The sequence below is a fragment of the Lineus longissimus genome, chromosome 10, assembly GCF_910592395.1.
Source record: "Lineus longissimus chromosome 10, tnLinLong1.2, whole genome shotgun sequence".
NCBI classification, from domain to species: domain Eukaryota; kingdom Metazoa; phylum Nemertea; class Pilidiophora; order Heteronemertea; family Lineidae; genus Lineus; species Lineus longissimus.
In genome coordinates, this window is record NC_088317.1 from 15,892,295 (window position 1) to 15,916,730 (window position 24,436).

The 24,436-nt window shown below is 41.1% G+C and overlaps 4 protein-coding genes across 7 annotated transcripts; 2 read left to right on the forward strand and 2 right to left on the reverse strand.

The window, feature by feature from the left end:
* Positions 1 to 346: 346 nt before the first annotated feature.
* Positions 347 to 4,052, forward strand: LOC135494817 (RNA-binding motif protein, X-linked 2-like). The gene is made up of 5 exons (XM_064783104.1): positions 347 to 426; positions 1,158 to 1,319; positions 1,751 to 1,880; positions 2,425 to 2,605; positions 3,009 to 4,052. Exons 1-5 carry the CDS (start codon positions 413 to 415, stop codon positions 3,647 to 3,649), a joined length of 1,128 nt encoding a protein of 375 aa, XP_064639174.1. The 5' UTR covers positions 347 to 412; the 3' UTR covers positions 3,650 to 4,052.
* A 2,107-nt stretch (positions 4,053 to 6,159) lies between these two features.
* Positions 6,160 to 11,031, reverse strand: LOC135495110 (divergent protein kinase domain 2A-like). Of its 2 annotated transcripts, none has more exons than XM_064783528.1 (4): positions 10,920 to 11,031; positions 9,868 to 10,501; positions 9,196 to 9,318; positions 6,160 to 7,302 (listed from the first exon to the last, which is right to left on the reverse strand). In XM_064783528.1, exons 2-4 carry the CDS (start codon positions 10,477 to 10,479, stop codon positions 6,784 to 6,786), a joined length of 1,254 nt encoding a protein of 417 aa, XP_064639598.1. In that variant the 5' UTR covers positions 10,480 to 10,501; positions 10,920 to 11,031; the 3' UTR covers positions 6,160 to 6,783. The 2 variants fall into 2 exon arrangements, with proteins under 2 accessions (XP_064639598.1, XP_064639599.1); XM_064783529.1 differs by having other exon boundaries at positions 10,972 to 11,018.
* A 256-nt stretch (positions 11,032 to 11,287) lies between these two features.
* Positions 11,288 to 20,358, forward strand: LOC135494799 (uncharacterized). The gene is made up of 9 exons (XM_064783084.1): positions 11,288 to 11,570; positions 12,013 to 12,134; positions 12,983 to 13,096; positions 13,403 to 13,540; positions 15,510 to 15,761; positions 16,094 to 16,238; positions 16,508 to 16,792; positions 17,237 to 17,392; positions 18,175 to 20,358. Exons 1-9 carry the CDS (start codon positions 11,435 to 11,437, stop codon positions 18,252 to 18,254), a joined length of 1,428 nt encoding a protein of 475 aa, XP_064639154.1. The 5' UTR covers positions 11,288 to 11,434; the 3' UTR covers positions 18,255 to 20,358.
* Positions 20,359 to 20,446: 88 nt separating this feature from the next.
* On the reverse strand, positions 20,447 to 23,690 carry LOC135494800 (uncharacterized). 3 transcript variants are annotated; one of them, XM_064783085.1, is made up of 4 exons: positions 23,608 to 23,690; positions 22,731 to 22,946; positions 22,220 to 22,435; positions 20,447 to 21,505 (listed from the first exon to the last, which is right to left on the reverse strand). In XM_064783085.1, the coding sequence occupies exons 1-4, from the start codon at positions 23,627 to 23,629 to the stop codon at positions 21,324 to 21,326; spliced, it is 636 nt and encodes a 211-aa protein (XP_064639155.1). In that variant the 5' UTR covers positions 23,630 to 23,690; the 3' UTR covers positions 20,447 to 21,323. The 3 variants fall into 3 exon arrangements, with proteins under 3 accessions (XP_064639155.1, XP_064639156.1, XP_064639157.1); XM_064783086.1 differs by having other exon boundaries at positions 22,220 to 22,432; positions 23,608 to 23,689; XM_064783087.1 differs by lacking the exon at positions 23,608 to 23,690 and adding an exon at positions 23,405 to 23,600.
* Between the last annotated feature and the right edge of the window lie 746 nt (positions 23,691 to 24,436).

Sequence of the window (24,436 nt, forward strand, 5' to 3'; positions counted from 1 at the left end):
AAAAAGTAGTTTAAAACATAACTTTTTCTCATCAAGTATATAACATAGTTCTTACATCTAGCCATTTATGAAGTGATGTTATTTGTTTTTTAAATACTATATAAGTTTAATGAGAAAGATTTTTCAATTTCGTACGAGCTTTGCGACAAAGTAGTCGCATGCTTTCTGTACATTGCATTCTCCAAGCGTCGTCAATGGTGATTATTGTTGTCAAGCCTCACTCGACCTACTGTCTCTGTGAACTATGTGACAATTTCAGCGGGTGCATGTAAATTGGACATTTGGCCCGGCGCCCGGGAGATTGTCGCAGCCGAATAGCCGGACAACCGGCTAACAACGATTCCACATTTTACAACCACCATTTTGCAAATACACGAATTTCTCGAATTGAAACCAATGAACTGAAAGCAAAATGAATCCCTTGAGGTAACTAAGATAACCTGTAGATGCTTTTCTTAATAGCGTCAACATTCCAAAATCAACCTCCCGATCCCCCACGCCTCACCGAGTACCGTGACTACCGTGCTAGCCTATCATTCCGGTCGCCGGTGTAACAGTAACAAATGCCCCCCTGGAAAAAGTGTCCGGCCCTATTGAGTATTCTGCAATATGGTTCTATAGAGACCCTGACCGTCAATAGCTCAGAGACTGAAGCGCATAATAGAATCCTTTGTTTCCCGGGCATTCTATTTCTATCCTAGGACATTTTAAACTTCTACACCACTGGCTGTGGCCGTGCTGCTCATGGGACTGGTGGTGGTACTGGTGGTAGTCGTGATAAACTATAGTGCTGCTGCTGGGAGGCATTGGGCCACTGCCGGGGGCTAGATTAAGATTGTTCCCAATCTTAGTAGTTTAATAGAACTCTCTACTCGTGCATAAAATAACTCGGAAAGTATGTCTCAGTCGACTTGGACCGCCGAAAATGATATCGAAACTCTTGACAAAAATATTGATGCATCAATCGTTACTCGATCGATGTCTGATCATGATGGGGTCCCGAATCTTTGGAAATGTTACGTCCCAATTGAGAAGCATATTGATAATTAGAAAAAGGAAATGCCCTGAAACTGTTGAAAATAAATCGTCCACCATTAGGGGCCTATCCTGATACCTTTTATCTTAAGATTTTCTATACATACATTTTCATTTTTCAGCAATGTGAAAGGGACTCAGCGAATCAATGACAGAGAATTAGAACTTGGCCTGACAGGGTCAAAGAAATCCTGGCATGACAAGTACAAGGACAGTGCTTGGATCTTCATCGGAGGTCTGCCGTATGATTTGACGGAGGGGGACACCATTTGTATTTTCTCGCAGTAAGTATTTCACTACTTGTATGTACAGTTGCAGAACCTCTCTATAATAAGGACACCCTTGGGACTCACAAGTGCTGTCCTTGCTAGAGAGGTGTCTTGATTAGAGAGGTCAGATTGATTGGCAAACTATTTGGGATCAAAACTAGTCTTCTTAATATACAGTATGTCCTTTATAGAGAGGTGCCAGCTAAGTGAGGTTCCATTAAGTAAGTCCTCAGTAGAGAGTTGCCGGCAAAGGAAGGTTCCATTGAGTAAGTCCTCAGTAGAGAGTTACCGGCAAAGGGAGGTTCCATTGAGTAAGTCGGGTTGCCAGCAAAGGGAGGTTCCATTGTAACACATTGTAATCAGGCTTGTTTTCTTGTTTATCAGCTGTTTTTGAAAAGTCATTTATTTTCACACTAATCACAGGTCTAAAAATCCTTCTTTTTCAGATATGGTGAGATCGTGAACATAAACCTTGTACGTGATCAGAAGACAGGGAAGAGTAAAGGCTTTGCATTCATATGCTATGAAGATCAGAGAAGCACCATATTGAGTGTGGATAACCTCAATGGTGCTAAGGTGGGTACTTCTTCTTCAACTTCTTCTTTAAAGTGAGCAGTCATAGATGGAATGTCTAGGTCTTAATGCCCCTCCCTAAGGCACCTATTCCATAGAGCTATACCCTATACTATACGCGAACAATAGTTTCATGGTCATGCACCCTTTGTGAAGCCATTGTTCGCGTATAGTGTAGTATACCGTATACCTCTATGGGGAAGGTGCCTAATGGGCCTTATTTTGACCTGAGCTACAACCAGCATAAATCTTTTTGTCTGTGGCAGTTAAAGAGTAAGAAAATCTCATTCAAATATTTCGCAAATAAAGTCTATCTGTGAGCTACCAGCATTATGAATTACAACTGATCTAGTTTCTCAGCCTTATGATTTCCACATGAGATACAATTGGGGCTATTACATTGGTCATTTTAAGGGCAAATGTCTTGTTGCCTAAAACTCAGCCGCATCGTCGAAAAAATGACGTTATGCAAAATTATGGGATTGCAGAGATGAAAACCAGGTACGAAAACATACTGATTTTGTCACCGTGCTTATTTTTCCTCTAGGTTTTAGGCCGCACGCTTAGAGTGGACCATGTCGAAAAGTACAAAGTGCCCCAAGAAAAAGAGGATAGACCCGTGGACGCCATAACCTTGAGGCTCCGAGAAGAAGGATGTGCACCCAAACTCCCTGATTCTGAACCAGAATCTGAGTTGGAGGAAGAGAAGTTTCAGACAAAAGTCAAAGGTAAACGATTCACGATATCAGTTATATAGGCGTATGTAATATATTATGCTACTTTGCGGCCTATCTGCTGACAAGGAAGAGTCCACCTCGAGTTGTTTGACCTTTCTTCACATGTATCATACAGAATGGAGAATCAGAGTTGGTTGTGTTAGTCAACTTGGTCAACTCTGTTCAAACTGCATTGGTCACCGTTGGATTACAGGCTACTTCTGTTGGGACAGTGGGGTGATGCACATTAGATGTAATGGACAAGACAGCTAACCAAAGTAGGCCATTCATGCAGCAAGGCTTTGATTGAGTACATTTTAGGAAAGATACATTGGCCTGAAGTGGAAGTTTGCCTTATATAGTCCATTCGGTTGTTACTACTCCCAAATTTTCAGTTCGGATATTTTTCTTGCAGAAGAGCCAAAAGAAGAAAAGTCCCGCAAGAAAAAGTCCAAGAAGAAGAAGAAGAAGATGGATAAATATTCTGATTCAGATTCTGAGAGTGATGATAGTGAAAAGAGGTGGAGGAAGAAAAAGAAATCTTCAAAAACAAGGGATTTGTCTGAATCTTCAGATTCACTACGGGAGAAAAAACGGACTGGAGATTTCAAGCCGCTTGGGTTGAAAATAAAGACAGAGAAAGTCGATCCTGGTTATGAGAAATATTCGAAGGGGGTAAACTCACGGGATGGGGATGTGAGAGATAAAAGACGAGGCAAGGATGATTCTGATTATGATTCGAGAGGTGGTAGGTATGGACGTGATGAGAGAGATGATATTGATAGGAGGGGTGCGGCAAGAGATAGGGGTAGGGGGAATGGGAGGGATAGATATGATATTGAGCGGGGCAGGAGTGGTAGCAGAGAGCGCGGTAGGAGGAGTAGGAGCAGAAGTAGAGATTGGTCAAGGCGGAGTCGGAGTAGAGAGAGGTATAGGAGAGATAGGAGCAGGAGTTCAAGTAGTGGGAAGTATCCTAGGAAAAGGAGCAGAAGTTCTAGTGGGGAGAGGTACAGGAGCAAGGACCGGAAGAGATACAGAAGTAGGGATAGGAGATAGGAGATTCTTTGATTTGACTTTGTGTACTGGTGACCGTCAGTTACGTTACACCATTTTTGTTGTTGGACCATATCAGAGCGGCATATTTCCTCTGTACATTTTCCTATACAATAGTTCTTTCTCAATGAAATTTTTCCCTTTCTTCAAAAGACATGATAATAGATGCACACAGATGAATAAATGATTGGTAAACAACATGTATTTGATTGCAGCAAAAATGTCCTTAGGTCTCCACAAATGAGTGATTTTGTTTGACCCCTAACAATGTAAAAAAGCCAAGACCTGTTGCTAAGCTATCAAGCATTCTCTGCACAGCTCAGCTGATATCTTTTTTTGATCAATTATTCAGAATCGGCTATGGACTTTTTGATGAAACCTTTCTACAATAAAGCATTTCTATTTATATCCTATGTCGTTTCTTTCTTGATGCTACCGTGCTGATGAGCCTCCTTATCATCATATCACATCATATCATTACCGGCGTCGTAACCCTATTGGATTTTTGCCGGAGGTATGGAGTCCACTATAGGCTACTGTCCACCTATGTGGGATCTTTTACTTGCCCTGGCATAGACACTTCGGTACAAGGGACCACGGCTTTTAGTCTCATCCGACAGACCCTCGAGTATTTCATACGCTAATGTAGCCAGGAATTTTAGTTCCTTGAAAGCCACACCGGTTCATCCAGAAATACAATCCTGGGTTCTCCCCGGGATCGAACCCGGGCCCTATTGCGTGGTAGCCAGCAGTGTTAACCACTAGGCTATGAGGCTCCTCTTAGCAGACTTCCCTCCCAAAGCGGACTTGTTGGATAGGAGGACACCTGTTTGCCTTCCTTGTCCAGATAGTCCTTACCAGGTGGACAAGAAGTACCCACTCTCTTATGGTTTGCCTTCCTTGGCCAGATAGTCCTTACCAGGTGGACAAGAAGTACCCACTCTCTTATGGTTTGCCTTCCTTGGCCAGATAGTCCTTACCAGGTGGACAAGAAGTACCCACTCTCTTATGGTTTGCCTTCCTTGGCCAGATAGTCCTTACCAGGTGGACAAGAAGTACCCACTCTCTTATGGTTTGCCTTCCTTGGCCAGATAGTCCTTACCAGGTGGACAAGAAGTACCCACTCTCTTATGGCTTGCCTTCCTTGGCCAGATAGTCCTTACCAGGTGGACAAGAAGTACCCACTCTTATGGTTTGCCTTCCTTGGCCAGATAGTCCTTACCAGGTGGACAAGAAGTACCCACTCTCTTATGGTTTGCCTTCCTTGGCCAGATAGTCCTTACCAGGTGGACAAGAAGTACCCACTCTCTTATGGTTTGCCTTCCTTGGCCAGATAGTCCTTACCAGGTGGACAAGAAGTACCCACTCTCTTATGGTCTGCCTTCCTTGGCCAGATAGTCCTTACCAGGTGGACAAGAAGTACTCACTCTCTTATGGTTTGCCTTCCTTGGCCAGATAGTCCTTACCAGGTGGACAAGAAGTACCCACTCTCTTATGGTTTGCCTTCCTTGGCCAGATAGTCCTTACCAGGTGGACAAGAAGTACCCACTCTCTTATGGTTTGCCTTCCTTGGCCAGATAGTCCTTACCAGGTGGACAAGAACTACTCACTCTCTTATGGTTTGCCTTCCTTGTCCAGATAGTCCTTACCAGGTGGACAAGAAGTACCCACTCTTATGGTTTGCCTTCCTTGGCCAGTTAGTCCTTACCAGGTGGACAAGAAGTACCCACTCTCTTATAGTTTACCAATCAATTTCACTCTTAATTGTCACTATTGTGCCTTGTAGTTTATGTAGGTGCTGGGATCCATGGTCCACAAAATCATATAGGTACGTAACAATTTACATGTACCAGAGTCTATATTCTGGTCGTGTACCTAATTGGCTGGTTGTCATCAGTGTGACATGTCTGGAGTTCACATATTGGGTGATATGAATAAAGACTAGCAAATGCTTTTATGTAAATCTCCATGTACGTTTACACTAGGCCTTCCTGTACAAAACCGGAGTAAAAGCATTTGCTAGTCTTTATTCATATCACCCATTGTCTCAATTTGATTAAAGAGACGTCTAGTTTGCATGGATGTCTTTACTGACTGGGTATGATCAAGGAGAAAATTCTAGAGGTTTCGTGTGTGTCCAAGCTTGTTGTGATTAAACCAACAGTGTTGTCTAGATGTGTTCAGAAGTGATTGGTCTGAATGTCTCCTCCCATCCCGACATAACCAGTGCTTCTAAATACACTCCACCTCTCAATATCTAGGAGCATCAAAAACCTGATCTCAGGATGGTCTCCTTGCCTATGAATTTACTGATTCCTGGAGCTAAATCCTTCTTGTCTGGATGTGGCCAAATAAGTGATGTTTGGAGGTCCTCTATTTTCCTGGATGTGATCAAAGAAAGATGCATGCTTGAAAGTTACCTACGCTATTTGTAGATGACTTGACACTTGAAATCGTGTCTGCAAAAATTTAAATTGGACATCCACTTCATTAGAAAAATTGGTTATTTATTATATAGTCTCCTCAATCAACAAATACACTGTATATTGTAGAAATATATTCAGACAAGTTATTTGCAAATCAAAAACAAAAACATTTTTGTAATGGAATGACATTCTGTATACGTACATTAAAGCAATACTTGTTATGGCCAGACTGAATGAGGGTAGAAGAGGCACTTTTCTGCTTAATTGGCCCGATTCCTCTGGAGAATTTTCCCACAGCTGTCACTGCCAGAGCAAAACTACACTTGGCTGAAGCCGGTATTTGTAAACTGAATCTGTCACAAAAGCAGGTGCATGAGATATGAAAATTTTTCATTTTTGAAAACTTTTCTTGTTGGACGGCCTCATGACTGGGTCAGTACAGACACAGACTTTGCAATGAAATCGTTTCCTTGACCCACTTGATTTGATATGACCTATGACCTTGACCTTAATGTACAGCCGTCATGAATGGCTTCCAGCCCCCCTCCCCACAAGTGACCACATGAAGAAGGAAAATGTAGCCTGCTACTTCCAAGAATTGCCCCCTACTCCAAGATTATTTCGAAACCCCTCGCTCCTACAGCGCGAATATCAACAAAGTCATGGAAGCAACAGGGACGTGAGTATAAATCTGACATTTCCAACAGTAAATCATTCTTCTGCAGTGAAACTCCGCAACTTATCCAAAGCCTCCATGAGTTTTTCTTTATTCGATATCCTGCCATTAGGAGCAGACGGGCGAGCACATTCTGTCAACAACTCTTCCAATTTCCACGTCTCTTCAACGAACTTTGGAATATGATGCAGCAATCCAAACGGACGATATCTATCTGTCGCCATCGGCGACAGCAAATCACGACAAACGGCGTAATAGTTAAAATCGGCAGTCACATGGGTGCACAATTTTTCTTCGCTAAAACTTAAACATAACGAGTAGTCCTTGCACTTGTCAAACTTGCTGTACAACGGTTTATCCCATTCGGGCGGTTTTAATGTCCGGATCATTTTCTTGTCGACGACGATAATATTCTCCGCGTCGATGACACGTACTTTCCCCTCGTCATCGACTGCGTAATTTGCCCAATCGATGTCCGTGAAGTACAGTGCATAGTCTTCTTTATTATTGGTGAACTGTTCTGCAATCTTGAACACTTGGTACGCAAGGTCAACCTGAAAAGAAATAGCATTCCGCGAAGTTACTATTTATAGCTCACAAGGTCATTTGCATAACATATTGATGACGTTTTAGTCACGTGACAGTCGGACATCGACACTTATTTCTACGCATTTGAGCTTATTTCAAAGTCAATTATCTTTGACCCTGCATTGTTTTAGCATGAATGATACCATAGAGTCAGAGAGAGAAATATTCAGAACAATTATGTAGTATTTCCAACACTCGGACATGTGCCAGATTGAATCTAACTGCCCTAGTTGGAAAGCCTGAATCCATTACGAAACCACATGTTTGTCCGACATTGCCTGTAATTCAGCAATGGGGAAATAGAGGGCAGCAGCTGCAGTGACGTCATCTTCGCGGAATGCTATTGGAAGATTTGTTTCATTTATGTCCTTCAGCAAGTCACTGAACCTGATTATGCTCTTCTTCATGCAGGAGTATGGGTTCTAAATTTGCCTGGGATGTCAACCTGCAAGGAAGCGGCAGCCTGTCCAAGGGAAGTGACATTCCTGGTGTTACAGGAACCACGATAAGCACCGGATGATCCGTTCTGCAGCTTAGGCACTAGCCAAGCTGCCTTGGGCAATAGCCAGGCCGGCTTTATCATCATCAACATCATAATTAAGCTTGAATGATCCTTAATGAAATGGCCAGGGCCATTGTGCTCACCTCATGTGGAGGAAAGATGGATAAAGAGCATGGTATTGTGTCATGTAGTGTTAGGTTTGATGTAGGTCCAAGCAATTACAATTTCCCCAAAATGGCCAATTTACAGTACATTCGACCTCTGTGACCTTGAAAAGTAGGTCAAATCAAAGAAGACCCGGGTGACACATTGAATGGTTGTTAGAATTAGATGTACCTATGATATAAAATTGGTGCCAATCGGGCAAGTCATTACTAGGAATAATGGCATTTTGAAGAATTTAGGATTTGGCCCCCTCCCTGGAGGCTAAACGGCAAATCAGATCGCACCAAACTTCGGTACCTAAGATCACCTGACCAAGGGGTACATGTGTACTTAATTTGTGATCAATAGTCATTGCAGTTAAGAAACGTGCCATAGTTACGGCCTGACGGCGAATTTACGCCATTTGACCTCTGTGACCTTGACAAGAAGGTCAAATTAAAAACCTGTGTGACATATACTGTATGGTGGTTAGATGTACCCATGATATCAAATTGGTGGCAATCGGGCAAGAAGTTAAGGAATAATCACATTTTTAAGGTTTTTGGATTTTGCCCCCTGGTGGTCAAGTGGTGAATCATATTGGACCAAACTTCGGTCCCTGAGATCACCTGACTAAGGGGTAAATGTGTACCAAATTTCGTATCAATAGTCATTGCAGTTTAGAAACGTGCCATCGTTACATCCTAACGGCCAATTTACACCATTTGACCTCTGTGACCTTGAAAAGGAGGTCAAATCAAAAACCCGGAGGATATATGATGCACCTTTGCTAGAAGTACCTACCATATTTTTTTCAAAATTTCCCGACTACTATTAAGGGAGATATTGCATATTTTCACTTTTAACGTTTAGCCCCCTGGTGGCCAAACCATGAAACGAATCGGACCGAAACTTGGTCTCCAAGGTGTCATTACATAAGGGTACATGTGTACCAAGTTTCAACTCAATAGCTCTAACAGTTACGAAACGTGCCCTGCTAACGGACGACGGACGACGACGACGACGACGGACGACGGACGCCACGGTATGGGATTAGCTCACCTCTGCTAAGAGGTGAGCTAAAAAGGATCTTAGGTCCTCACAAAGGTAATTATTTTATTTTGCCATCCGCAAGTTCTGAGAATCAACATGTTCGCTCAGTAATGTGGCAACACCTATCACATGGCAGCCGTCAACTGGATGCATAACATACCCTTTTCAGCCATGGAGCATCATAAAACTTTGTGAGAGGTTCGCCAGCATATTCCTCCACGACGAACCGTCCACATGCTCCAATGTACCTGGGAAATGGCCAGCCCTCTGACCCTGGGAAGATCTGAAAAATCAGTCGGTCTTATTTCAATGCCAAATTTTGAGAATTGTTGATACTCTTCACAAAACAACACTGAAAAAATGACTAAAAATACCTTCCAAATGAACCATTTGTGTTCAGATTTTAACTGACGACTTTTGGCTAAAGATTGCATCATCACATTAAGAACAGACATAGGCCAGGAATTGCCCCAATGTTAGAACTAATCAGATAAAGACACAATTGCTAATTTCTTTTTCATAGAGTAAGGTAAGGAGGTACAATTATTACCTCTGTGCGCAAAATGTGCACAGCTAGCTGTTTTCTATGCAGTGGGGCTACAATTGTACCAGGGCTATGATAACTTATACAGTAGAACCTCTCTTAGCAGGCACCTCTCTATTGAGGACAACCTCTCTATTAAGGACACTAGTTTTGATCCCAAATAGGTTGTTTCAATTCAACTTGACCTCTAATCTGGATACCTCTCTATTAAGGACAGCACCTGTCAGTCCCGAGGGTGTCCTTAATAGAGAGGTTCTACTGTACTAATACAGAATATAGAACCATCACCTGTAAAATAATTGGCTCTGGGTTCACCAACATAGTTGTATACAATATCAGCTTTTGTGAATAAAGCATGTATCTTTCCCGCTCATCTGCTTTCGTTTCGATCCGTTCCATAAGCCTCGTCGAAGGACACGCCGTAAGTGATGAGAGTCCTTTCACATACATCGGATGAAGCACGTCTTCATCCTGAAACTTATATCTATAGATCGCTCGAGCGACATTACAATCAGTTTGTTTCGTAAGTTCGCAGATCTTTTTATCAGCAACGTCCAATTCATTGTCATGAGCTAACTTCTTCAGGACGACCTTTTCACCTTTGAATGTTCCAAAAAAGACATTTTTGACATTTGTGAATTTCAGGGCAGGAATTCCATCCAAACCTGTGAATTTTACAGCACCATTTTGGAATTCATTACAGAGTTTCCGACCAAAGCATGCTGGGCATTTTTCATGTTCAAGGAAGCGCAGGTCTCGCAAACGATTTTTCCCCAGGTAATACGCCAGAGTGACATACAGGCAGATAGAGAGCAGAAATGTGAGAAGGAGGAGAATTTTCCCAACTTTCGGAATTCTGATTTTTGTTGTCTTGTAGATGTAGTATCTTATGTTCCACATTATGGTTGTGAACTACAGAGATCTGAAAAATAGACAAATAATTTATTGTCAATTAAGAAGTACAGAGCCCAAGGAATCTTTACCTTGCATCAGCAAACAATTGGCCCTACTTCCTAATCAATCCGAGGGCGGGTGAATGTCATGATGTGCCAGGCCAAGGCAGCTGTCTTGTGTGTGGCATAAATCAAAAATCATGATTATCGAAGTAGGCCTGTTCTGTTTGTTCATTTCGTATCGCTCCAACTCCAAGTACATAGTTCCAAAATTCCGTGTTAGTAGATTGGACTGACGACATACATATCTGTCATCATATCATTGTAGACAGGGACTGAGGGAGGGAAGGGGAGGGCGAGGGATGACTATCGATGAGTCTTCAGTCTCTCAAACTTATAAGTTAAAACAAAGTTACATGCCAACCAATTTTTAACAATCATAAGTACCTTATGTCTAATTTGAACTCAACAATTGAACAAAATGTGTCTCGTAAATAACTCTAAAATTGCTATTTTTCGTGATTTTTCTTTTGTTTTTGGAAAATCATGGAGGCTTCCATTTTGGATAAATGATTGACTGCAGGATATTCAAAAGATAAAACTATCTAAACATCCTTCAACGCTAATAAAAAGTAATAGAAAATGTTAGAAATAACAGTTAATCCCTTATAGTTGAGTTTATAACCAATTTGATATCTAACTTGTACTCTGATAGAGAATAAATGTAAAATAATTTGGTCTGTAGACTAAAATAGTTTTCAATTCTTTGTTTAGATGGCGCGCAAGTCTGTTATTCTGCTATTTCCTGACTTCATGTCAATGACATGTCATGATACATTTTGTGTGTTTTCTCTCTCGATGAGAATGAAATATATCTTGAATGCTACGATTACTTCATGTTATTGAATTGTTCTTATGTTAATTATAGAAACAAAAAATTATACCGGTAGCTAGCTGTCAAAATGTTGCCCAGCATGAAAAAGGCCTGGGGCGGCTGGGCCACCGCGTCACCTGCCTATCCGCAGCTTGCGGCAATTCTGTACGATGAAAAAGCAGTTGCGGTAGCAGTAGAGAAATGGATCGATGCAAAAAAACAAGGTTGGTAGGCCTACATCTACCATAGGGCCTACTGGTCGGCATGTCCATACGAGTGTGGAAAAATACGATCGTCAGACGTCTTTTAATTGATCATTGATGCCACGCGGGCCGGGATGCTTCATCCATGGGATTTTCATTTTGAGTCATGAAATTATTTCAAGTGAAGACACACTACGTCTATTTGCCACTCAATCTCGTCCCCAATCCTGTTTCTTCCCACCCTATGATGATCCCCGGCCGTTGGCGGTGATTTGTGAAATGACAGCATTGTCATAGTCATCAAAATGTCATCTGAATTTATGAGATTATGGTCGGCCTATGCCTACGTCTTCTCTTGCTACGGCTTACTAAAAAACAAACAAACAAACAGTAAAATTCATTCAACCCATTCGTGCAATAACATCCCTCTAGTCTAAGTCCTGAAACATTGCTCTATTTGCAGCTTCGGCAACCAACAGGGAATGGGCCAAAGTTGAGAAGAATAAACTTCTGAAGGACATGTTTACTTCCTTAGAAGAGGCCAATGACCTGGATATGAAGGTTCACGCTAATTTTTTGGAGAAGGTAAGTTTGATTCAACACGACATCAGTCACATGTATGGTCTCCTACCTGTATATTGTAACAAACAGCCTTCCAGTACCACACCAGTCTGATAACATTCATTGATCTCAGTGAATTGATCGTGATGATTGTTTGATATGCTCTTAGGTATCTTATCAGTTATCAAAGGAGTTATCAGCATTTTGTTACTTTAACCCTCGTGCGATTCATTCATCTAAGTCGAGACGTTTTATCAATTGTGAACTGTGCATCTGTCCAACATCCTAATTCAGATTTAAGTGAAGGAAGGACAACAGTCTCACAAAAAAACTTACTTAGATATTGCTTTTTCTTAAAGGCCTTCGCCGTTCATTAAATATTTGTAATTTTTGATTGAATTAGAAATTTTCAAATTTTGTAATACGCACAGGATATAAATTTCTACAATGTTGTTTTGTGGACAGATATAAAAATACAGTGGAACCTCCCTTAGCGGACACGTCTCTATTAAGGACAACCTCTCTATTAAGGACACTAGTTTTGGTCCCAAATTGGTTGTTTCCATTCACTTTGACCTCTCTAATCAGGACACCTCTCTATTAAGGACAGCACTTGTCAGTCCCGAGGGTGTCCTTAATAGAGAGGTTCTACTGTCCTCCAAGTACCAAATTCAGCAAATTCCTCTGCATAATATCTATACTGCGGCATTGTGTATAACTGCATTTCTGTTTCCCGGACCACCAGTATTGAAGAAACAGCGTACCCTTTAAGCTCCAGTATAGAAAGATCTTCAAGGAGTAAGATGGGTAAAAGAGTCCGACATCAGTCTAATATTTGTTACAATTGCATGCAAAAACCCTTATTTTTCAAGCACAACCATTACCGGAAGATCTTTAAGGACATCCGACAGGACAAGATAATGTTCGATGACATGAAGAAGCAGACAGAACAGTTAGAAAACAAGGTCCACAAGATGTTCAAAAGTGTAAGTATTGAGCTATCTGTTTGTTATATGGCAAGAGACTTAACCTGCCTTGCGATAGAATGGGTTAATTGAGTAGCCACCGTCCTTTCTCGGGTGTGATGGGTCTCTATAGCCATGCATCTTATAATATTATCCTTTACCTTTATTTTTACCAAGACTAGTCTTTAATTATAGGTAATAGAAAATGATTCAGGGAATGGGGAATGACAAAGCAGCATTACTAAAATTTGACATGACAGAAAAGGTGCTCTCATTTGCTCGTTATGTCTCCGCACCTCTTTATGCATTAACTCATTATCTCCACAGTATGAAAGCGTACAGCGAAAGAGAAATGATCCAAGCCGGGCGACCATGGCTCATGAAGAACTCAAGAAGGCCCTAAAGGCCAAGGAGGAGTTCCATGATGCCCTTGACAACAGACTGGATGAAATAAATTTACAAACAGTAGGTATTACTTCAGATTATTTCCAGACATTGTGGATACTTTAAATTTTTCAATTCATGCACAGTTTAGATATCTTTAAAGGGACACTAGGTTGGAGCCAGGTTGGCTGGATAATGTTACTTGAAGCTGCCAATAGGTGTCTCTCCCTCTCACTTTACATCGGCGTTATTCAGACTATTCTAAGTCACACCAGATGGAGTTAGTCACCTCGATACCTGCAGTTGCAAGACTGCTTAGCTATTGGCTATAGAGTCCTAGATATTCACATCCTGAGTTTCAGGGCCTTTCACTCAGCCCTTACTGAACTTATGCCCTGAGCAGACCCAGTGGTTTCCAGTGGGATTGCCAAATGAGAACCGAACAAAGAAGCAAAAATGCTCCTGGTTCTTTCCAATGTGTCTTCATTGGCCGAAATCTTTTTGCAATGACGAAGGCCTTTATCGAAATATTCCGATGGTGAGTGAATTATTGAGGCTCAGGCTGGCCATTTCGGAATATTCTGAATATGGGGCAGGAAAAGTCAAACATTGTTATCATTACTTTATTTATTCACATTGTTCAAGTTAAACTTCTAGCACACTTGGATCACTTTCTTTTCTTTCCTTTTCACCAAAAGGAAAACCACCTTTGGATTCCGATAGGTTAGTTTTGGTTATTCAAGGTAATATTTCATTCGTCGTTGTATGGCTGGCGCTCTTCCTCATCACTTTTCGCGATGGATGCCCATCGCACTCGCATGTCTAAAGCTAGGTTTGCCTATTAAACTGACGTTACTTGTTAAACAAGTCATTTACAAAGCGCAGGCTAAATATGATTCACAATGTCACTTTTTCATGTCGTACTATTTTCAACCAAAGCACCAATGTTCAATGGTCCTATACCAAGAAATTGACTAAAATTCCATGATTCACAGACACGATAATTTATCTTGATACAATTTTATCAGAATGAGTTGGGTAAAAAAATGATAAACTTCTATCGAATTTCCGCCCTGGTGTGCATTTGGGGAGGGGTGAGCTTTAGTTGTAATCTGTTCAAACTTACATATTCAGAACAAAAATCGGCTCGAATCTGTATTGTAAAAATGTTGTAAAGATTTCTCCTTCCTTCTTTGTTCATTCCTTTAGACAGTCAACCCCGATTCATCAAATGTATATCTTTCATGATTATCGTAGAAAAGAAAGTTCATCTTTATAGCTCTTCTTTGTAAAGATTCTTTTTACATGACCACGATTGGCTGGTTTGATACTTTTGTTGTAAAGTTGTGTAGCTATATAATGCATGGATGGGGCTGGAACTGCATGGTTGATCAGTTATCATCACTATAATATTCAGCGACGTCTATTTCTTGATTTCATTATTTTATTTCTCTACGTTTAAAGATAACATTGATCTGTCGTAAGTGATAGCGTTTCCCAATGATGAGAAAAGGCGTCAAATTCTGAACCTTTAGGCCATGGGTTTGAGCATGTAACCAAAACTTTACTGCGAATATCAATCTTTAGATAATATTACCCGTCCAGCCTTATAAAAATTGACAGCACCACCAACATTTTCTGCTATATGTCTGACTTTTCATTGTAAACAGAATGCATTTACCTTTGCTTAGACATGACTCAGGCTGTTAAGCATCCCGCAGATGAGCAATTTTAATTTGGTGCTCGGTGCGATTTAAAACGCATGCAACAATAATCGTTTTGTTTGCTGTGGTCGTTGCAGGTGTCTGCAATAAGAATCGGTGATTTCATCCACATGTTATCTAAATAGAAATAATATGAATGACTTCAGATGAGTTTAGCAAGCAGTATGAGTGCGTGATCATAGTCAGTCTATAGTACAGGGTGGCCCAGAATTATTTCCCTCACACAATGGATACACAATAGAATTCTATTGTGGACGGGGAAATAATTCTAGACCACCCTGTAGAGAAAAACGTTCAGCAGAAATCATCTTTTTCTAATCTTTCAGTTACAACGAGTCCGTGAAGGCCTGCTGGAGTTGATGGACGAATCCGCTGACTTGCATCGGAAGATGCTCATCTCACTCGACGAACAACGCAAACTGGTCAATCTCTACTTGCCTGATGAGTGTATCACTGAACTTCCCAATCTCACCAAAGCGCAGGTCTCCGCTGATAAGATCCTTTCTAATTTGACGGATGAGCTACAGATACCACGTCCGTTGAGTCGTGGTGACATCTATGCTGGAGTGTCCTTTCAGGTACCATGCATACATATACAGTGGAACCTCCCTTAGCGGACACCTCTCTATTAAGGACAACCTCTCTATTAAGACTAGTTTTGGTTTCAAACTGGTTGTTTCCATTCAATTTGACCTCTCTAATCAGGACACCTCTCTATTAGGGACAACACTTGTCAGTCCTGAGGGTGTCCTTAATAGAGAGGTTCCACTGTATATAATGTTCTTATCGAAGGTATTACGATCAAAAACCTATTTGAAGTCACAGGTTTTTTCTATCATAGAACTTTGTAAGTTCCTTCGTGTCATTCAAAATATTATGGTCACGCGGTCCAGAGTTAATTTTTTTGCAGGCATTTCGCTACATTCCCGATAAAGAGCTCGTGTTGTCTCCATCTGTCACCATAGGTGGCGACGTTGTCAACATTCAACGAACCAGGAGTAGCACTGCGGTTGACAACTCCCGCCAAAATCAAATTGGAAGAGGCAAAAACATAGGTAAACATCTCAACCATAATAAAACCTGCAATAAAAATTGCTTGTTTGTAGTGGACATCGCAGACGTGCCTGTGATAAAAATCAGTTATTGCATCAGCCTACGATCAGTATGAAACCTGCGATGTTTAATCCGCAGACAAGATCTTTTTATCGCGTATTGCAGTGATTATAATCACAGATCGCGGTGACAAAAATCGCTTGTTTGCATGACGCTTTAATAAAACAAATTAAAAAACCGCAAAATATCCTCATATCCTCCACAATTTCAGCCTGTCGACTGTTAAGTGAGGGGGAAAGTGCCCCACACCACTTGAAGCCCTTGCCTGCACCCCGTCCAGCACATTCACTCACAGATCTCCGCAACGTTGGAATAGATCACCGCAACAATGAAATAGATGACCGCAACGATGGAATAGATCACCGCAACATACAAACAGATCTCCGTGACGAACCAGAAACATACGCAATAGCGCGGTATGATTCTGACGAGGATTATGAATTATTTGCTGAATCTTCTGCATATCTGTCCCTAATCAATGAAGAAGAAATGAATAGTAAGTGCATTGATAAGTCTCTAGAACTCCTGAACAGTTATAACCCCCTCATTGCCTGTTAACAGTAGTTAAATGCATAAAGAATGGTTGCCATGTTGTCTTAGAACCAAGAATCCCACTTTTTACATTCTCTAAAACCTCGAATACAAGGTCAGAGGCTCCGCCCCCATTCATTACAATGGAGGAGAGATTGTCAAGTTTTAGCATTGTTCTGTCAGCTAATGGGCCTACTATAACCAGTGATGTTGATTTCGTTTCACTGTCAATGTCAGCCAAGATCTGAACAAGATTATAACACATGCGACTCCATTGGCCCATGCCATTGATAAAAGAATAATACCTGACTTAATGGCCCATCCCCATTAAAAACCATTGTAATGAATGGGGGTTGAGCCTCAGACCTTGTATTCGAGGTTTTAGAGTATAACCATACTCTTTTTAAAGCTCCTAGCGATGCCAGTGACCTCTACGAAAAGCTATCCGACTGGTTGAGTAAGCAAAGCCCTCGTTCGTCCTTTAACAAAGATGAAGAACCACCTCCAGTGCCAAAGCGCCTCAACTTGAGGGGGAAGCCACCGAAACCACCAGTCAAACCAAAAGGTAAGTTTGTAAACAAGCCTTGTGGCACTAACAGCTGACCTAAAATGCTTTAAATTCAGCTAGTGACTGGCACTATTGTTCGAAATGTTAAGTTAATGCCAGCGTTTGTGACTAAACTAGGGAGCCTCATGGCCTAGTGGTTTACACAGCTGGCCACCACACAATAGGGCCCGGGTTCGATCCCGGGGAGAACCCATGATCATATGTCTGGATGAACTGGCGTGGCTTTCAGGGAACTAAAATTCCTGGCTCGTCACAGTCCTTCGAATGAGACTCAAAACCGAGGTTCCTTGTACCTGGTGTCTATGCTAGGGCAAGCTAAGACCCCACCAAGTGAGAAACATGAGTAGCTTGCGTGGACTCTATCTCTCTCGCCAAAGTCGGACCACTAGGCCAATAAACTCAATTGGCACCTAACCGTAGTGGCACGCAGGATACGCTCATCCCGCCTTGGAGGAGGATTACTCCTAGGAGAATGACCCCTCCAAGTGCAGAGCGAACGCTGAAGAAGAAGAAGAAGAAGAAGAAGAAGTGACTAAACTTGCTTTCGGGCCAAGATTTTTGATTTTACACAGCTGTCTTTGTGGTATTCATTGACTTCTGAGTGAACCAAGTACTGTTAGCATATCATTTGTGTGTGAGCCAAGTAGGGTTAGCATAGCTGTGGGTATATAATGGACCTTGTGGTATCCTTCTTCCTTCATGTCTATGAGCATAGTGTGACCCCTTTCCTATGGTCCCTGAAAAATGGAAAGAAGATTAAACCAATATTTTCATTTCAGATATACACAAGAGGTTTGAAATGTCTCGACAAAGATCTCAAAGCACTGGGACGTTAGATTCTAGGAGTACGGATGGATGAATATCCCCAGAATCACCTTATTCATGATAATATATTTAAGGTTTTAAATAGTGTGACTGCTTGTACCCTCAGGTCATGGGTTCAATTTCTTTAATTCATCAGGACCATTGTATTATCAGATATATTACTATAGTCATTTAAAATGACTGATTACAAAAATTTATCACGAGAACTTACATATTTTTGTTTTTGGCTCTTTAAAGGCATAAAAGAAGTAAAACATTAACTTGAAGTTAATTTAAACTTGTTTTCACTCAGATTGGCTTAATTCGAGAGATAACGCCAAGTTGAATTTAATGAGAGTTTAGGTTTTGAGCATTCAGTGCTTGGTGTCAGTGATCACTGCTGGTTCTTGTGAAGAATGTTTATGATTCTAGTCATTAGGGGACTGTTGCAAAGTATGTTATATTATTCTTTTACCCGGTATGTCAAATCTATTTGCAACATAATCATATGCTTTATATATTTAATTTGGTGGCTATTTTTATGTGACGATAAACCATATGCCGTATGCTATTTTTACGAGATTTTTAGTTGCACAAGCGCAGATATGCGAAATGAGACTTGGCTTTTTTTATCAATGAGGAATTTTATAGAGTGCGTGTGGCGATTAAAATGAAATCGTAATCACATTTTTTACAAGATAAAAAATTGCTCTATTTATTTTTCAAAGACCTTGGTGCAATTCAAAATATGATAATCATTTTTACAGTAATATGGAACCATATTGAACAGAGAAAAAATACTACACTTATTTCTACTGTACAAGCAGTGAAATTGCCCTGTTGGCCTCATCCATTTTGTATACAAAGCATGTTTTTTGTATCGAGCTGATTTCAACACGGTATGCAAATGCCAGGTTGCAAATTTCCGTGACATGCATGGCTTCCAAAATTTCCGTGGAAATAGCCTGTTTGAATTTCTCTGCGGTCAGGTAAGAATAGCCACAGTGTATATTTTATGTATATATATCATATTTTGATATATATCATAAGTTTTAAATACATATCTGCTTATTGTACTCATGATAACTTTAGTTCTTGACCAAACTTTGGGTGTTGGTGAACAAAGTAATGTTATTAAATAGCCCATTTTTGTGCCAAAGGTATTAAAGTTATACATGTATGTGTTTATTTCAGTGTCACCTGTATACAATAGCCAGCCTATAAAGGCTTATGAGACTGATGTTATATACAATGTATTTACTGATGTTATATACGATGTATTTACTGACGTTATATATGATGTATTTACTGATGTTATATACGATGTATTTACTGATGTTATATACGATGTATTTACTGATGTTATATACAATGTATTTACTGATGTTATATACAATGTATTTACTGATGTTATATACAATGTATTTACTGATGTTATATACAATGTATTTACTGATGTTGTATTTCCAGTTCATGATCTCTTTTTATTAATCCTCATCCTTACACTACCATATAATTCCAATTTCACTACTGTGTGAAACTACATTCATGTATCACAGACTTTGAGGTTAATTGCAATGAGGAACCGGCGCGATTTATCCGCCGCGTGGCGCTGCAATCGATCATACCAAAACTCTCCATTACCAATGCATTATCATGTTATTTCTGAGCCCGAAAACGATCGCTTATTTTTGACCGATTTCGGCGACGTTTGCATCTTCCTGTTTTAAATCTATTGAGCTATCAGTTTCTTAAGATAATTTTGCGGAAAATATGCGCGATGCCAGTTATTGGGCACGTTTTCTGTTGTTGAAATCCTGTGCAAAAATGTACGCAATGGTTTCCCGTGATTGACCTCGTGTGACGTCAACAGACCAGAAAATGACGTCATGGCGTCAGAAGGTACGATCGATTGTGGCGCCGCCACTGGTATTTATCTTAACGCCGGTTCCTCATTGCTGAGTGTATAACTTGCATCGAAATTATACTCCAATGTTTGTGAAGGCTGCATAGTTTCCACAATCACATCAGCTTTCCCCGTTGCAACAACTTCTCTTTATCTTGTAACACATGATAAAGAGCATATTTTGTACATTGACAACAATTTATTTCTATTTATTTCAATTTATTCGAAATGATCTTTTGATAATATTAACAGGTATTTTTACATGTGCAGAAATATACAGTGTGCTACAATACAGAGTGATATGCTGTACATAGATAATAAAATACATTTACAAAAATACATTTGAGACATACTGTTACTATATAATTCCAAAAAAGTATTTACAAGAGATGGAAATGAAAACAAAATTCCACTGTATTATGCATGTTATCAAATACACATTTGAGGTAATGTGTGTTTTTGATGTTTTGGTGATAATAATTTTGTAATATTATACAAGGAGCGCCAAAAAGCCACAATAACAAAAAATTTCTTGTACAGAAGAACCTTTCTATAAGGGACACCCACAGGACTGACAATTGCTGTCATTAATAGAGAGGTGTCCTGATTTGAGAGGTCAAATTGAATGGAAACAACCAATTTGGCCCTAAAACTAGTGTCCTTAGTGGGGAGGTTGTCCTTATTAGAGAGGTGTCCACTAAGGGAGGTTCTGCTGTGATATTAATTTCACCTTTTACCAGAATTTCCTCCTTGAAATAAAAGCCCACAACCTCTGTGGAGAAACCAGAACGCCAAACAACACATAGACTGCTGTGTTGGAAAAACTGAGAACAATCTTGAAATGTTAAACTCTCAAAGTGCATGGCTACCCTGGTCAGTGCCCCAAGATGGCATAAAGAAAAAATTATGAAGTGAAAATGAAATGAGATCTGCTCAATCTTCCCTTCAAGTGAAGGCTGAGTAAAAACGAAATACAAGTACAGTAGAACCTCTCTATTGAGGAAACCCTCGGGACTGACAAGTGCTGTCCTTATTAGAGAGGTGTCCTGATTAGAAAGGTCAAATGGAAACAACCGATTTGGTACCGAAACTAGTGTCCTTAATAGAGAGGTGTCCGCTAAGGGAGGTTCCACTGTAGTATATACGCATATTCGAGGGTCTATCAGCTTATCCCGTCAACCAGAATTGACTGAATGAGCTGCTTTGAACACAAAAATTCTACAGTTGTGGGTAGAGTCTCCTCTGCCGAATGACTTCCTCGGTCTCCTCTCTGTTGGTGCTTGGTGGCGCCGGGGGGATGTAGGCTGCGGGGATGCCACCCTGGTCGCTGTAGATGGAGTCGTAGGAAGGTGGCTCGCTTGGCGGGGCTGTGGCAAGGTGTCGGTAGAGCAAGTTGGCTTCTGAAATGAGGGAACAGAGACTGAGATCAGAACGAGGACGTGGACATATGATACCATGGGGTTCGTTACCGGATCAAGTTCATTAAGAAGTTTTGTCGTCGCTACCCCCTCCAACTCATTGCCCCACCCACATTGTCAATAGCCATTGTCAACACTGCACGTGCATGAACATCACCCCCATCCTTACAAAACCCCCGGAATTGAGCCCTTTGTGCGGCCCCTCAGTTCTCCTGGACCCCGTTAATAGTTTATGAATATGAAGGATTTGCGACGCTATGGGTTTTGTTCCATGATATACTAGACTCGCTTAACAGTCCATTGCGTCATCATAATTGGTCTCCATAGGGTGAGGAACGAGGCCGGTCCACTGCGTCTGGAGGGTATGATATACATGTACTTAAATAAGCCAAACGATATCATCCTCCCCAAACCGCTTGGGAGATCGGCCATCGGTCCAAAATCATTGCGGGATGCGCGTTGCTGGTGGTGGAAGCCAGTTGGCGTTGTGTTAACACTCCTGAGGCAATGGACCGGCCTCGTTCCTCCCAATGAAGAAAGAATTTCTCGGGAGTTAAGTTGTGCACTGACCACAACCAAGTTGAGATGCTGTTTAAGTCGGAGTTTCTTAGTGTGCCCAGACTGTTCTACCGCTCTCGTTCCGTTCCTCGAAAAAAGCAAAGCCGGACACTACAGCTAACCTACAACAAGACGTACCTTGGTGTTCTTTGATGCTCTCCTCCAAGGCTTTGGCCGTTTGCTCCTCCTCGGAGAAACCCCCAGTGTAGGCGTGCGATCTTTTGAATTCGGGAGATTCCGGAGGTTGTTTGGTTTCAGTATCCGTTTCGGCAGCATCTTGCTTCCATGGTAATTGCGAGTCGGAGAGACTGAATATCTTTGCGAAAGTTTGGCGACATTCTTCGTTTTTGTCTGCTGGGGAAAAGAGGTGGATGTGGAAATTCAGATTAATAAACGCGCGCGCCGCGACTCTGTTCCCGTCAACATTCGGGGGCCGCCTTAGTCTGTAGGCGAGGTCGGGAATTGGCAACGGGACGGCCGTTATCCAGGGATTTTCGCGGTCAAATTAAAAAATCTTTTCAAAACTTCCAATAAGAGAGTCCAGTCACGGCAAGTTTCCTTCAGATCCAACAGCTCTCTCAAGCAATTTACTAGAAGCCATGGTCAGAATCTAACAAAAGATCCTAATGCCAAAACAGAGTTTACGTACCTTTCATCCCTTCGAGCATTTTATTGAATGTCGATGGGAAGGTTCGTTTGAACCAATCGGCAATTATGGTCACCATCTTGAAGCCCCAAGCAGCTAAAGCCCTTCCGCGGCAATTCTCGCTTTTACAGCAGTTGCAATACTTTGGTGAAGTCGTTGCGCTAGACGAGGCCGTGTTATCGGACATCGTTTTCTTCCAATATTTATAACTTGTAATGTCTGCAGAGGGAAGAAAAACGAATATGAAAATTATTTGCGATTGAGAGAAATGGTTTAGGGAAACGTGGTTGAAGGTTGGATATACATGTAACGGTTGTAAAATGTGATTCGGGTAAAATCCTTCAGTCTCCTCTAAAAATATTCCGGGCCAAGGCTTATTGGGTGAAGAGTGACAAAGCTCCCGTCTAGCTCTCCCGCTGCAGCATCCCGAGCTTCAGGGCCTTCCACTCGGCAGTTACCGAGCTCAGGAACGACATCCTGGCATATAACCATGTGCTTTTCAATATATCTCAGGAAGAGCGCGACTGACCCTGGAATTCGAGGATGTCGCAGGAGAGGAACCAATGGCAATGCGCACCCCGATTTGAAGTTCGTGACATGTTGAGTGGCGAATGAGACTAGGTAAGCTTACATCTTGAACCCGCATTTAATGAACAGCTTTAATGAATATCACATACCTTTTCCTCCTGATAAATTTAATGGCTGCTACTATTCTAATTCCAATCGAATATTGATCAAACTGCTTTTGCGTAGGAATAGGTATATTGGTATCTCGAGGTGTCGTGTCTTTGAGTAAAATGTTTTAATGAACTGTCAGTGGTTTGCGCCAAATAAATACTGACAATGATTTCGCAATTTACTCAACTCGACGTGTCCTTACCTCGATGTGTCCTGAAAGCCATAAATACCAGGTATTGATATTTTATCGATAAACAAGTCAATCTATTACTAGAATGTCATTCACCTGGTGAATCACTATCAACCTTGTTCCAATAAAGTCTGTTCAATACCCGGTACATATAGCTAACATTCACTCATATTCCACGAAAACCTGGGTCCGCAAAGCTATCCCCGTGACAGGCATGCGTGACAGGTTGACCGAATGGCTAAAAATAGCTGGTTCTTTGATGTTTGAAAGGCGTTTGTTGTCCTCGGTTGTGACGTAGACGACCGCCGGTTCGTAATTATAACTTTGGAAAGTCCTAGTTATCTCGTCTCCAGGATTAAACCGTTGGGTGATTAATACATAAGCTGGCCGTTTCTTCCTTGCCTTAGAGGCCTGGAGGGAGAGTGGCGCATGATGGCGAGAGGCTGACAAGGGTGTGGTCCATATGTGAAAATGTTGATAAATCCATGAAAATTTATTATGTTCTTTCATTTGTTAAAATCCCTGCCACCAAAAATAGACGTCAGATGACATTATATGTGCATGTATATATACATACGTGCATGAGTCACTCGGGAGCCCTGCTGATGCAAGATGGGGGTTTGTCTTGTGTTTATTTTAGTAAAACGTGGCGTTACATTCCTACACGTGCTAAATTGCCTTATATCTAATTAATAAAAATTAATTTTATTATTATCAATAAAATCTGAACATACATTCGATATAAAATAGATACCTCATTTATACTTTGAGCAAGCTATACATATACGGTAAGTAGGCCTACCAGAGTCTGAAGGAGCTTTGAAAGATGGCTGCAGTATTT

What these genes read in the sequence shown, in the direction of transcription:
- LOC135495110 (XM_064783528.1), bottom strand. Translation starts at nt 10,479, where the DNA reads ATGTGGAACATAAGATACTACATCTACAAGACAACAAAAATCAGAATT. An exon ending in CAGAGCCAATTATTTTACAG is followed by an intron (nt 9,319 to 9,867) that starts GTGATGGTTCTA and finishes CTGATTTTTCAG; the next exon opens with ATCTTCCCAGGGTCAGAGGG. An exon ending in ATGCTCCATGGCTGAAAAGG is followed by an intron (nt 7,303 to 9,195) that starts GTATGTTATGCA and finishes ATTTCTTTTCAG; the next exon opens with GTTGACCTTGCGTACCAAGT.
- LOC135494800 (XM_064783085.1), bottom strand. Translation starts at nt 23,629, where the DNA reads ATGGCTTTCAGGACACATCGAG. An exon ending in GGCTTTCAGGACACATCGAG is followed by an intron (nt 22,947 to 23,607) that starts GTAAGGACACGT and finishes TTCCCTCTGCAG; the next exon opens with ACATTACAAGTTATAAATAT. An exon ending in AATGCTCGAAGGGATGAAAG is followed by an intron (nt 22,436 to 22,730) that starts GTACGTAAACTC and finishes TCTTTTCCCCAG; the next exon opens with CAGACAAAAACGAAGAATGT.
- LOC135494817 (XM_064783104.1), top strand. An exon ending in ACCATTTGTATTTTCTCGCA is followed by an intron (nt 1,320 to 1,750) that starts GTAAGTATTTCA and finishes CTTCTTTTTCAG; the next exon opens with ATATGGTGAGATCGTGAACA. An exon ending in GTTTCAGACAAAAGTCAAAG is followed by an intron (nt 2,606 to 3,008) that starts GTAAACGATTCA and finishes TTTTTCTTGCAG; the next exon opens with AAGAGCCAAAAGAAGAAAAG.
- LOC135494799 (XM_064783084.1), top strand. Translation starts at nt 11,435, where the DNA reads ATGTTGCCCAGCATGAAAAAGGCCTGGGGCGGCTGGGCCACCGCGTCA. An exon ending in TGGAAGAGGCAAAAACATAG is followed by an intron (nt 16,239 to 16,507) that starts GTAAACATCTCA and finishes CCACAATTTCAG; the next exon opens with CCTGTCGACTGTTAAGTGAG. An exon ending in ACCACCAGTCAAACCAAAAG is followed by an intron (nt 17,393 to 18,174) that starts GTAAGTTTGTAA and finishes TTTTCATTTCAG; the next exon opens with ATATACACAAGAGGTTTGAA.